The sequence below is a fragment of the Lagopus muta genome, chromosome 25 (genome assembly GCF_023343835.1).
Source record: "Lagopus muta isolate bLagMut1 chromosome 25, bLagMut1 primary, whole genome shotgun sequence".
NCBI lineage: Eukaryota > Metazoa > Chordata > Aves > Galliformes > Phasianidae > Lagopus > Lagopus muta.
The window spans coordinates 4,750,678-4,763,460 of NC_064457.1; the positions used below are offsets into that span (position 1 = coordinate 4,750,678).

General features: G+C 48.6%; 3 protein-coding genes across 6 annotated transcripts in view; 1 reads left to right on the forward strand and 2 right to left on the reverse strand.

Annotated features, from left to right (window-relative positions):
• Positions 1 to 1,305: 1,305 nt before the first annotated feature.
• On the reverse strand, positions 1,306 to 1,660 carry LOC125684525 (feather keratin Cos1-1/Cos1-3/Cos2-1-like). The gene has a single exon (XM_048926715.1). It carries the CDS (start codon positions 1,654 to 1,656, stop codon positions 1,351 to 1,353), a length of 306 nt encoding a protein of 101 aa, XP_048782672.1. The 5' UTR covers positions 1,657 to 1,660; the 3' UTR covers positions 1,306 to 1,350.
• A 3,666-nt stretch (positions 1,661 to 5,326) lies between these two features.
• Positions 5,327 to 6,238, forward strand: LOC125684403 (immunoglobulin iota chain-like). Its single transcript, XM_048926528.1, has 3 exons — positions 5,327 to 5,402; positions 5,564 to 6,060; positions 6,149 to 6,238. Exons 1-3 carry the CDS (start codon positions 5,372 to 5,374, stop codon positions 6,236 to 6,238), a joined length of 618 nt encoding a protein of 205 aa, XP_048782485.1. The 5' UTR covers positions 5,327 to 5,371.
• Positions 6,239 to 6,323: 85 nt separating this feature from the next.
• LOC125684518 (feather keratin Cos1-2-like) overlaps positions 6,324 to 12,783 on the reverse strand; it is a 44,763-nt gene continuing 38,303 nt past the window's right edge. Inside the window, exons 1-3 of one of the 4 annotated variants that reach the window (XM_048926705.1) lie at positions 8,769 to 8,928; positions 8,006 to 8,090; positions 6,324 to 7,207 (exon numbers count right to left, since the gene is read on the reverse strand). In XM_048926705.1, coding sequence (XP_048782662.1) covers positions 6,881 to 7,207; positions 8,006 to 8,065 — 387 coding nt within the window. In that variant the 5' untranslated portion in view covers positions 8,066 to 8,090; positions 8,769 to 8,928 and the 3' untranslated portion in view covers positions 6,324 to 6,880. Of the gene's footprint in view, positions 7,208 to 8,005; positions 8,117 to 8,768; positions 8,929 to 12,783 lie in introns of those variants that run through there. The other 3 variants (XM_048926704.1, XM_048926706.1, XM_048926707.1) reach the window with 3 other exon arrangements.

The following is a 12,783-nucleotide window of genomic DNA, read 5'->3' on the forward strand; positions in this document are numbered from 1 at the left end:
AGCACCACGGGCAGCAGCAGCTGCGGGACCCGGGGCAGCATGAGTCCTGTGTTTGGGCTGGTTCATGACCTGTGTGCCTGGGAGAAGTACAGAGATCCTGTAGAGTGCAGAAAGGTTGCAGCACTTTGAAGGCCTTGCGGTTCCTGAGCCTGAGGAGCAGAGTTCCGTGCTTGGGGAAGACATGACACCACTGAGAAGCCATGAGTGTTCGGGCATGAGTCACTATCCTGGGCCTTGCTGCACCCATGGGAGTGTTGAGCTGAGAGGGACTGGGGGCTCCAGTACAACAGGCAATACGATAGGCAATACTACCAGACTTCTGTAGCTGGTAGCAATACCGCCCTGTGGAAGCCCTCGACCATAGACAACTTGGCAAAAGTATGGCAAGGCCAGGAGCTCTGCTGAAGGCTGCTAGAATTACACAGGAAAGCTGTACCCTCAGTGATGGGGTGAGTGGAAGGCATGGGAAAATGGAATAGAGACAGAGGTACAACTTCAAGAAAGCTATGCCTTCCCAGTTCTTGATGGCCTTTGGAAACAACTTTCTCTGAGTCTCCTTCCCTAATACTGCTCCTCCCAAAGCCAGAATTTCCCCAGCGTGTGTGAAACTTCTGTGTTCACAGAGACTCTCCAATGCAGAGGATCTTCTCTTGAGGATGTCATTTGTCAAGGTTTCCATTCACTTGGCATGCTCAAGGGTCAATACCTGTGTAAGGAGAAACACTGCAAGACAGGGACTGATGGTCACTGGTGGAGGAGGAACATCTAGGAATGTCTTCCTCTCCTTCAATAAAATGCGCTTGGAAGATGAATGCCAGCACTGTACAATGACCTCCAATAACCAGAGGAGTGGCAGAATCTCCCTAGCTTGTTCTCACCAAAGACATCCCTTTCTTCCTCGCCATCTCTACAGAGATGGGGGAAAAAAAAAAAAAAAAACAAGCAGAGAAGGAAAAGCTAAATGATGCAGAAAGTGTTTAATAAGTCTGAGCAGAAATTAAGTCATTGCAAGAAGAGCAGTAGCTGTAGACAAGAATCAGTTCCCCTTTCTTATGGCAGCATGGCCACAGAGAACTGTATTTCAGCACAGAGTTTAAGAGACATGAGAATTTCACTCAGGGTTCATTTTGTGGATACTAACAGACATGTCTAAAGGGAAAAGACAGTAATGAAATTGGATAGAAAGAGTGAGTGAAAGACAGTATGAGTAGACATTCTCCATGTTGTCAGAGACTCCAGGCTTGTCAGTACATGTCTGTCTTCCAGGCCAAAACCAGCATCACAACATTTGTTCTTTGGTCCATGCTTAGCATTCCTGGGGGTCCTTGCCTGGGACATCATTCAGCGCATTTAGCAGGGGGTGCATCTTCTGTCACAGCTGCGGTTGGAAATGCAGGAGAGGTCAAAGCCCCCCGAGGTGATGGGCACGCCCTCAGAGCTGAGGATGCTGCCAACAGCAGCGGAGGTGGAGGAGCCCACGGCGGTGTTCTGCGGGAAGGAGCTGAGGATGGGTCCGGGCAGGGTCACCACCACGGGAGAGGGCTGGATGACGATGGTGGAGTTCTGGCACTGCCTGACACAGGGCTCATTGCAGCTGCTGGCCAGGGGGGTCGGGCCGCAGGGCCGGCATGGCTGGCACTGGTCACAGCAGGACATGTCTCAGGGATGGAGGTGCACCTATTTGGAAGCAGAACATGGGGATGCATGAGGAGCAGCCTAGCATCACACTATGAGGGAATCAATGCACATGCAGTGCTGGGAACTGAAGACAGTTCAGGGATGTCCAAGGGATTCTTGGTCTCATCCTGACAAAGCCCAATGAAAGCCATGGGGACCTATCCAAATACTGCCCAGACCCTAGTCCACAAGACATCTGATTACAGCAGGCTATGACATTCTCCCCACTTCTCCATCATGACAAGCAGAAACAGGCAATGGAACAGAGCCAATAGCAGCTGAGAGTTCTGCCAAGATCAGAACTCTGTTTGGAGAAGGAAGAGAACAGAACAAGAAGGGGCTTCACACTCACCTGGTTCCCAAGAAGATGGAGGAAGGAGAAGTGGATGAGAGAGCAAGGAGCTGGACAGGCTTTTATAGTGGACCCAAGCTGTCCCATTTCCAGAAGCAGCCCTAGAAGCAGTGATTATTTTGTGACAAGAACCTCTTGACTGCAAAACATCCCAGCTATTGGTATGGGCTGTGTGTTGGCTTCCTGTGTTGCTGCTACTTGTCACATCCTGATATGTCACTCCCATTGCTCATGGAAGGCATCTGTTGAGTGGCAAGAAGAAAGACCCAAGCATTTCCGAGCAGCACACATCAGTGTGGGCAGAACATTCAATTCACGTGCTGGAAGAATCGAGCAAAGGCAAAAGATGTCAGCGTGATTAGTAGGGCAGTGGTGTGAAACAACCAGAGCCTGTGTGCTGGATTTATGCAGTTGCCTGTGGGTACAGAGGTTTGCATGATTCCACATGTATGCATCAGCAGCTGAGTGTTTGTGTGACTTGTGTGTCCCACATAGCAACACCTGTCCCGGTCACATCAGAGGCACTTCAGGATACCAAAAGATTCTGTTAATCTCTGTCTTCCTGCTAACAGAGCTAATGGAGAAGAGAGGAGCTGGAAGGCACCTGCAAATATCATCAGGTTCAATTGTCTGACCCCAGTAGTGCTAACCACAAGGAAAGGCATGATAATGAAAGCATTATGAAAATGTGTCAACACTGACAGGCGTGGGCCTTCATTCACCTCTCCATGAAGCCTGATCCAGTGTTTGACCACTTTCACATCAATCTATTCTTTTTCTAGTGATGCAAGCTGCAACAAGCTGGCCAATGCTCCTTGCTGGATACACTGGACTCTGCTTAGGTAACAGGAAGAATCTGTGCCTTTGTACCAACCAGATAACGGTGATATGCTGAACATCTTGTATTGAGTAGGTGAGGGAAATTCTGCTTTGAATCAGCTCATTTTTTGTAAGCAAGTATTGTGTGAGTGAGGCCAAGAGCTAACTGAGCATTGTTGGATATGGGGTTCATGCAGTGAACACAGGGAGGAAGTGTAATGACTTCATCCAGAGGCTTGTGCAACCATCACCACAAAAAGATTGAACTTGTGGGAGGAGGCTGAATTCCATGTCAATAATTTTATGTGGAAGTATGCAATATCTCTATACTGTATGGGAAAGCATTTGTGTATGTGTAACATAAGTAATGAATATAAGCTGAGAATCTTTTTTGAAACTTATGCATGATAGGTGGAGCTCATCCCCCATGCATCCAGCACCAAAAATAAAGAATTTCTGCTTTCTAACACTCCCATTTGAGTCTTAGAGTGTTTCATGATCGACAGATTTACAGAATCACTACTATCTGGCCTGAACATCTGGTGAAGTTTTGTGCCATTCCTGCACATGTCTGGTCACCAGTTAGTAGGCTGAAAAGACCAGCACCTCCCTCTCTGCTTTCCTTCCTAATAAGAAGTGAGCAACGGGGCTGCCTCAAAGCTTTGTGTTCACCAAACTGGACAACCCAAATGTTCTCATGCTCTCCTCGTAGGATATGCCTTCCAGCCCCACTATCAGCTCTGCTGTCCTCCTCTGGCTGCTTTAAAAACATTTAAAAACTTATGTTTTGGAGCCCAGAACTAGGAAATGCATTCCATTTGAGGACACAACAAGACTATGATGAATAATTGATGTTTTTTGAACTGAAGACTATGGAGTGTTTAGTATGCCTGCAAATTCACTTGGACCACTTTGCTGCCAGGGCACAATGTTGGTTCTTCTTGAGTCTGATGTCAGCCAGCACACCCTGATCCCTGCAGGATGTCTGTGCTTCTCAGGTGCTCACATACACTTCAAGGGTGTCCCCAGTCTAAGACTAGAGCCTCAACAGCACAAAGCAAGGAAGGCACAGCAGGTGGAGTCGACAGCAAACAGGCCATTCAGAGAGGCTGTCAGGATGGTTGAGGCTGGAAGATGGTGATATCCTGGAAGAAGAACAGCACTCTTGCTTCAGTCACACACATGGAGCTTCAGTAGAGGCACAGCCCTCTGGACACTGGGGAGAATGTTTTAGATCCATTGAAGGGGCTCATCAGAAGAGGCTGAACTCAGGCTTTGTGACTGGAGGATGGAGAAAAGTTGTGTGAGACTTAAAGGAGACACCTCCCTTTGGTAGTGGATTCTCCAATTTGCTGAAGTCTCAGCTGTTTGATTTCCTTGGCAAGGAATGGCAACTCCAGTGCTGCAGAAGGACTCCAAAAGTTTGTCTGCATATCAGTGCACAATCCCTCGCAACTCTTCCATGCATTTCTGCTTCCAGACAGCAGTGACTTTAGCCACCCCAATAAATGCAGGATGGGCAGTATGGCTGGACAGGAGGAATTCTGGAGATTTCTGAATTTGAAAAAAGGGGCAGTCGAAGTGTGAGCAAACCAGAGACATTGCTGCTCAAGCAGAGATACAGTCAGAAGCACCACAGGGCAGCCTGAGATGAAAACTTGCCAGGAAGAACTGTAAGAAAAGCATCCTTAAATCTATTATGGCAGCAAAAAGAAAGCTAAGGAAATTGTATGTCCTCTGGACCATGAGATGCCAGAAATAGTGAGAAGTGAATATATATATGAATATATAATGAATGCATGGTTTTCATCCATTTTCATGATAGCTCTTTTAGACAGATCTACAGGGCCCCTGAGCTTCTTTCACAGAATACATGGTAGTGAAGAAGCACTCCCTATACAGGAAGAAAACCTACCAGAGAACTTAATCCAGTTGGACATACTTGTGCCCTTGAAATGATCTGGGTTGCATCCAAGGTGGTTGATCTGGTGATGCTGTTGTGATGCAGCTCTCTGTCATCCCTCAGAGGTCATGACAGTTCAGGGGTGGTTGTCGTAGCTAGGAAAAGCAACATGCATCAAAAACAAACATTTAGCAGGACTGAGAAGGGGAACTCACAGAATCACAGAATTGTAGGGGTTGGAAGGGACCTCCAGAGATCTTTGAGTCCAAGCCCCTGCCAAAGCAGGTTCCCTACAGCAGGTCGCACAGGTCGGCATCCAGGCAGGTCTGGAACATCTCCAGAGAAGGAGACTCCACCACCTCCCTGGGCAGCCTGTTCCAGTGCTCCGTCACCTCACTGTAAAGAAGTTCTTGCGCATATTTGTGTGGAACTTCCTATGCTGCAGTTTCAGGGAACTACTGACCAACTGTACTCCATTAATACCTTCCTCAACGGTGTATTCTGGAGCAGGTAAATTAAGATGCCACTACGTGACATCCTACAGACAGCGAGGTGGTTTGGAGCAGCCCGGGGCGGAGCTGGCGGCGGGGAGGAGGCAGCGCGGGCGGCGGAGCGGCGGGATGCGGCAGTGCCGGGCCGCGGGGCTCCTGGGTGCGCGGGGCTGCCGCCGGTGGGGCTGCGGGGGGAAGGGGCCGTGCTCGCCTCTGTCTGTTCGGCTTCTTTCCGACCTCGTGCACCTCTCTGCTCCTTCATGAAATTTCTGGGGGAGAAAATGGATTTTCTGAGTTTGCTGCTTCTCTTCTTCTCGGCAGTGGCTGTGAGCAGAGCTCAGGTGCAACAGGAGCCGTTGGCAGAGACCACCGAGGGGGCTGCAGTCAACATCACCTGCTCACACCCCAACATACAGATCGGGTATTCCATCTACTGGTATCGTCAGCTCCCGGGCCGAGGCCCCGCATTCCTCGTCAGCGCTGTCAAAGGCTCCAAGGAGGTGCCGGACCCGAAGGGGCAGCTGTGGGTGTCGACAGACCGCCGCTCCAGCGTTCTGCGTCTCGCCCGGCCCCGGCTCGGGGACGCGGCGCTGTATTACTGCGCCGTGGGCGCACGGAAGCGAAGCCGGGGCTGCGGCCGGGCACGAACCGCTTGGGGCGGGGCGGGGGCACAGTGCCGTCCGGGCCCGCAGGGGGCGCTGCCTGCATGGCCGCCAAACTCCATCCTGACCGGGGTGCGCCGCCCTGAGCTCTCGAGCAAAGCGACCGTAGCAGCCAGTCGCTGCCACCAGTGTCAGTCAGACACAGCTGTTTTTGAGGTAGGTAGGCTGGCATAAGTGACAACACAAGCTGTGTTTTACATCCACACAGTCCTATTCCATCTCCTACTCTCTTGTCCTTCCCCAGGGCAGTACATATGAGAGCAGGAGGAGCCTTGTTCCTCAGAGGCTGCAGGATGCTATGTTCGTATGGCCCTCCGCACAGTTTTACCTGTGAGTGCTGCAGAGGCTGTGTTCTCTTTGGGGGCAGTTGTAGGCATAAACACTCTGCTTCAACTGCAGGTGCAAAGCTAAAGAGAGCAGTCTCTACAGTGTGTTATTACCTCTCATTCTCCTGGGAATGGAGAAGGACCTCCATAAACATTCATCCTATACACTCAAGGAGCAAAGTCTTTCTCTTTGTACCTCTGGAGGCTGTGCACGTCAGAAGAAATATCAAAGACTTAAATTAAGATGCAGAAAGTTTTAATGAATGTTTAAATAGGAAAATGAGATCACTCAGAGCAGAGGCTCCACAGTACAGGATTCCCATGATCCCATGTTTGATTTCATGCAGGGCACATGGCTTATTTTCTATCAGAGTATGGACTGGTTCTGAGGAATCTCACATCCTAGAGGTTAACAGGAAAAAAAAAAAAAAAAATCAGAGAAGATGTGGAGACAGAGATAAGTAGGAATGAGGAATGACAGCTGAGACATGAGGCAGGCTGTCAGAAAGCCCAGGATTGCCCCTTCCTGCCAGCATTTCATAGAGTAGCTGAGGATGGTCAGGTATTCTGAATGCAGGGGCTTGAAGATGTCTTGTTGATACAGAACCACGTTCCTGTTTTCTGGAACAATTTATCCAGGACCAGCGGCTTCAGCAGGGCGGGCACCTTCTGCCACAGGAGCGGCTGCCCAAGCCGGACAAGTCAAAGCCCCCCGAGGTGATGGGCACGCCCTCAGAGCTGAGGATGCGGCCAACAGCAGCGGAGGTGGAGGAGCCCACAACGGTGTTCTGCAGGAAGGAGCTGAGGATGGGTCCGGGCAGGGTCACCACCACGGGAGAGGGCTGGATGACGATGGTGGAGGGCTGGCACTGCCTGACACAGGGCTCATTGCAGCTGCTGGCCAGAGGGGTCGGGCCGCAGGGCCGGCATGGCACACACTGGGTGTAGCAGGACATGACTTGGGACTGGAGGTGCACCTGGGAGAGAGGGATAAAAGGAAGTAGAGCATGAGGATATGTGAGGGGCAGCCTGGATACCCAAGACAACTACTAAGGCTGGAGGAGAAAGCTGAGAAAGGAGGTCACGTTCCTTCAGTATGCCAGGACCCTACAGTGAGCTCTCTGACCCAGAGAGACTTTCTGAGTGCATCAATTTAAACCCGTGTAAGCTGTGGCCCAAGCAAAGTTTGTACAGACATTATCTCCACTGTGGTCTCCCATAGCATGGCACCCACTATCTGATAACATTTCTATTCAGTTAAGAGGATAACAGAGGGCTTCAGACTTACCTGGTTCCCAACCAAAAGAAGGCAAGAGAAGTGGATGGAAGAGATGGGAACTGGGCTGCCTTTTATATTGGTCCTTCATCACTGCAGGACCACAGGCACGGTTGATACAAGCCTTAATTTTCTGACTATCTAACCTTGAACGCAAGCTGTCCCTTCTCATTACATGGGCTGTTTTTTGGTTTCCAGCAGTTCTACCTTTCCATTTCCAAATTAATGATGTGACCATTCTCTAATGAAGGTTTCTTTGAAGTTCTGTGATTAAAGGCTCAAAAATTCATAGGGCAGAATTGCAGTGATGAGACTGAAGCCTCAGCTCAAGTGATGATCAGATCTGGAGGAGGCAAGTGAAGTCAGCGTAGCTCAGTGCAGAGGGGCTGTCATGGTTTTATCACTTTTGTTGACAGTATTCCACATCATAATATCGTGTAGTGTATTGAAGTTAGAGAGCTAATTCTCTTCTTCTATGGATTGCTGATAGTTTTGTTACCTGTCTCAGAAGAGAAGAACGGACTACAGTTCCCAGAAGAGTTCTCTGTTCCATTTCCATTTTTCTGGTCAGAAGATAAATCTACCTGGGACAAAGACTATTTCTTTTCTGCTGTATCAAAGATGGGTGCAAAAAATCAAAAGTAGGTCAGAGAAGACTCGTTTTAGGTCTAACTAAAAGAGATCCTTGAGAAAAAGGGATTGTTAACAGAATTGAGATAAAATTATATAAAAGAGTGTAATGGTAGACACTGGACACATTGTCAGAGAAGCCAGGGCAGACACTTCCTCTCAACTGCAACCGTCCAACCCATTGCTTCTCTACTGAGTTCACCATCTATCAAATCCACATCTCTCCATCTCTCCAGAGGATGAAAGTCCCCCTTCATGTCCTCGCCTTATCCTTGCCCTGTCAACAAAGATTGCCTTTCTTCCAGTCTACATGAGACCAGCAGAAAAAGGATCGTGTAGAGGCAAACGTTGGAATGCAGACAATTGTAAGGACTCTGAAGAGAGAAATGTTCTCATCTGGAGAGCAAGCTGTCAGTACACGCAGTAACCAGCAGCTGACAGAAATTTGTGCCCATCCTCTATTGCAGGTATCCTGCTGATAACCTGTCTGCCTCCCCCACAGAGAGAGAGCAGCCAGCAGAACCCCAGGAAGGCTTTTGGGGTCTTCAGGTGTACAAGGAGAGAAGAAAGGGAAGAGAGAAGAGGGATTAGAAGACAGAGAAATTGGGCTTTAGTCATGTTTTCAGAGAGACCTAGCTGCCCTGTTTTTAGAAGAGAGCACTGGACACTCAGCCTTCCTGACATCAATGGCCACGTTCTTAGTCCTCAGTTCAGCAACACCTTCTGGGTCCCCAGGGGAGCTGGTCTGGAATCTCATCACTGGCTTCAGTGAGTGGGGAATCATCTGCTGCAGCAGCATCTGTAAATGTAGGAGGGTTTTCAGCACCTGGAGCTGATGAGAAACTGTAACAGCTGCAGATGCTGCCAATGGCAGCAGAGGTGGAGGATCTCACAGTATGGCTCTTCAGGAATGAGCTGTCAATGGGGGCAAACAAGACCATCACAGGAGGGGTCGCAGTGACGACGTTGGTCTTCTGACACTGTGTCATTGCAGCTTTTGACCAGCAGGGTCAGGCCACAAGGCTGGTACGGCAGGCACAGGATCAGGGCTTAAGCTGTATGTGGGAGAGACGCTGAGGAGAAAGCAGATCACAGAGACATATGAGGAGCAGACCACCACCCTCCCATGAGCACACCAATGTAGCATTTTTTTGGCTAATGGAATCAGAGAATTTTCCCTAGATCAGGCTGAACAGGAAAGCATCCAGGTAGGTTTTGAATATCTCCAGAAAAGGAGATTCCAAAATCTCTCTGGGCTGCTTGTTCCAGTGCTCTGCTCACTCATGCTCAAAGTGAAGAAGTTATCTTCCATGTTTGGATGGAGCTTCCCGTGTACTAGTTTGTGCTTTTTCCCACCTGTTCTGTCACTGGGCACCTCTGAAAAGGATCTAGCTGCATCCTCTTGACACCTGCCATTTCCATATTTATAAGCATTGTTAAGATCTCCTCTTTGTCTTCTCCAGGCTAAACAGTCCCAAGACTCTCAGCCTTTGGTCAAAAGGAAGATACTTATGGCCATATAAAATTGCAGAAATAGACAAAATGCAGTCTTTGCTTCATCCATAGATGATCTAAAAGGAAAAGCCAAATGCAATGAGGCTCCTGTCTCTCTCTTATTGGAAAATCTGTCTGAGACAAGCCCCACATAGATTCTGACACAGTCCCCCTCCTACCCTCTCCCTCCCATAAGAATCAGCACCAGAACCCAGCACATAAGGTATCTGCATAATCAAAAATAATGTGGGAGAAGGGTTTCAGACCCACGTGGTTACCAAGAAGAAATAGGTGAGAGATGTTGATTGTAGGGTGAAGGAATCCAAGGAATTATGGTGACCCTGCAATGCCCCAAGTGCAGGCATAGCCTTCATGGAAGTGACAATTTTCTAAGGTGCTTGTGAAGAATGGAAAACAGTCCATGACATGAGCTGTGTGGCTGCTTCCCTTAATGCTGTTTGTTCATTTCCTTGCTTATGCCACAACCATTCCCTCCTGCAGGCTTCTTCGGAGTGCTGAAATTGAGAGGCCATAGCTCTTCTGGGCCAGGAATGAGTGAGTGATGGCAGAGGACTCAAAGTGCTGAGATGGATCCATCTCAGGCAAGTGATGCTGGCCTGGGGCTACCTTGCATGCAGATCTGTCAAGTCTTCCTCTTTTTCTCCATTCCAAGCATCTCCAGTGGTCTTCTGTGTTTAGATGCCATGGCAGGTGGGCTGGACTGCTCACCAATTTCACCTGTTTCAATTCTCTTCCTCATTCCGTCAAACTGTGTGACCTCCTTGGGCTCCTCTCGCTGGGCCATCCCTGCACGTCTTCAAACTGTGCTGGCAGCTCATCTGGAGCCTTGTCCTGCTCAGAGCACTGCAGCCTTGCCCTACCACAAAAGTCCCCAGTGACTCCTCAGTCAGCTCCGCATGGCCTGACGTTCTGCTTCTCCAGCCATGTGTGTGCACGAGCATGACTGATGAGTGCACACACGTACCTGAAGTGTGTGTGAGCTTTTGTTTCTGTGTTTTGTGTTTCTGCGCACTGTTTGAATGTGCTTGTATAAGAGATTTGATCTAAGAATACCTGTATGCAGGCACAGGTGCGTTTGTGTGTTTGCACACATGGCATGTACAAGCGCACATGTACACAGAATTGGACTAACCATGTGCACAGGTTCAGCTGGTCCCGAAGCCCACAGAGTCCCATCTGTGTACTGGTGTCAGGTACTGGTGCAACCTGGGCATCTAAAGTTTGAAAAAGTGCAGGGAAGGCTGATGTGTTTGTGTGTAGCTGATCAGAGCCTGCAGCCTAGATCTAGTCTTTCCCTGGTGCCCCCAGCATTTCCAACACTCATTTGCTTCTATAAGGCCATCCCATCTTCTGGCTCAGGTGGAAAGAAGTTTCTATGGGAATCTGTTGGCTTCTTTGGGATTAAGTAGTCCTATTTTCAGAGGACTGTTTGTCAGAGGATGCAGCAACTGGGAGAGAAGGGAACACCTAGAGAGACCAGTAGGAGCGATGTAGTGACACTGGGGACAGTGGCTTCAATGAAACAGCAGTGATCATGCTGTCATTGCTAGAGTCATAGCAAAGGAGAGCAGGACATTGGTGACCAAATTGATATTTATGATTTAATCAGACCACACCAGTTGACACATGGTCGTGTTTTTGTTTTCTCTTCCACATGTCTCCTAATCTTGATGGGAATGGCCTCACCTTTGTCACCGTGGGAAGCAAAAGGCACCTGAGGACCCCAGTGTATGTCCTCCTTAGCAAGTTCATCTTCTTGAGATCTGGTAAAGCATTGTTCCCAAAACTGGAGAATTTCTGTGTCATCAGGAAAAGCACTTGTATTTGCAGGTGAAAGGCAGTCATCTGAGGATCACTGACTGTCTAATCTTCTCAGTGTTGCCCTTTGATTCACATACACAATTACAGCAGTAATATCACTGTGCACTTCCCCTGTGGTGCTGGGACCCTGGCCTTTGGGAGAGGAATTTCATGGTTCCTGTCCTTACTGACCAAAGTGCTCTGCTTTCATGGTAGTTTCTGACACTCACCAAAAGGAATTCTGCACTTGTGCTTCCATTTCACCACTTTTTAAGAGATTTCTTTAAAAAGATACAAAAGACTGTGTTGGAATTGAGGCAGGACTCAAAAGGATTGTGGTTTAGCTTCCATTAAGGCTACATGTCTTTGTCTGTTCTACCTCAGCATGTGCTATGATTCCATGATTCCCTGCATTTCACAGATGATGAGATGATTTGTGGATGCTGTGTTTCTTTCAACAAAAAAGGGAGCCAGGATTGGCCTGGCTGAAGGTGTGACTGAAGGCTTCTAGGTAGAAAACAACAGGAAAGGCAAGACACAGGGAACATGTGGATTCTGTCCTCTTGGGAACAACTGGCTGCTGATGACACTGCGCTGATGAATGTTGTGGTTGGGACACCCCCGCCTGCATCCAAATCCAGCCCTGCCATCATCCCCAAATAAAACCTCACCTGACACCTCCCAGCAGCAGCCCTTCTGCACTGTTGAGGCTTGGCTGAAGTGCAGGAGATCTGACTGCAGGTGCACAAAGCCTGGGGAATGCAGGGGAATTTCAGTATCAGTTTACATCTCCCCACAGGGAGAAACACACACTTGCCATGCTTTGAAAATCTTTCCCTCAAAAACATGCCTAGACCAAATGCTTTGGCAGTTGCCAGATTCAACTGTTCCTTTGCATACATTACATCTTCGTGTTTCTCTTATCCTAAGACAACCACTGTTATGTCCAGTTAGCTTTTGCCATTGCTGTTGGATTAAGAAGAAACCACCCTTCTTCCACAGAAGCAGGGAAGGACACAATAAAGGGTGCTGCAAACGTTTAATGGGTCTGAAGAAGGAAATAAAATCACTCCCAGAGTAGACACTGAGTGTGGGGAGCAGCAGGAGCAGACAAGAATTATTCCTACAGCAGTGTTGCCACAGGGCCCTCATTTCAGGGAGGCAAGCAGGTCACTTGAGGCTGGTGTTGAGGGGTACAACAGAGATCTCTGAGGAGAAAAGACAACAATAATATTCTCTAAGAAGCTCCGCTTGAATGCAAAACAGTGCAGATATAGACAGCACATTGTTTTCCTGTGCTGTTCAATTTCATTTTCAGGCTTTATGCTTTAT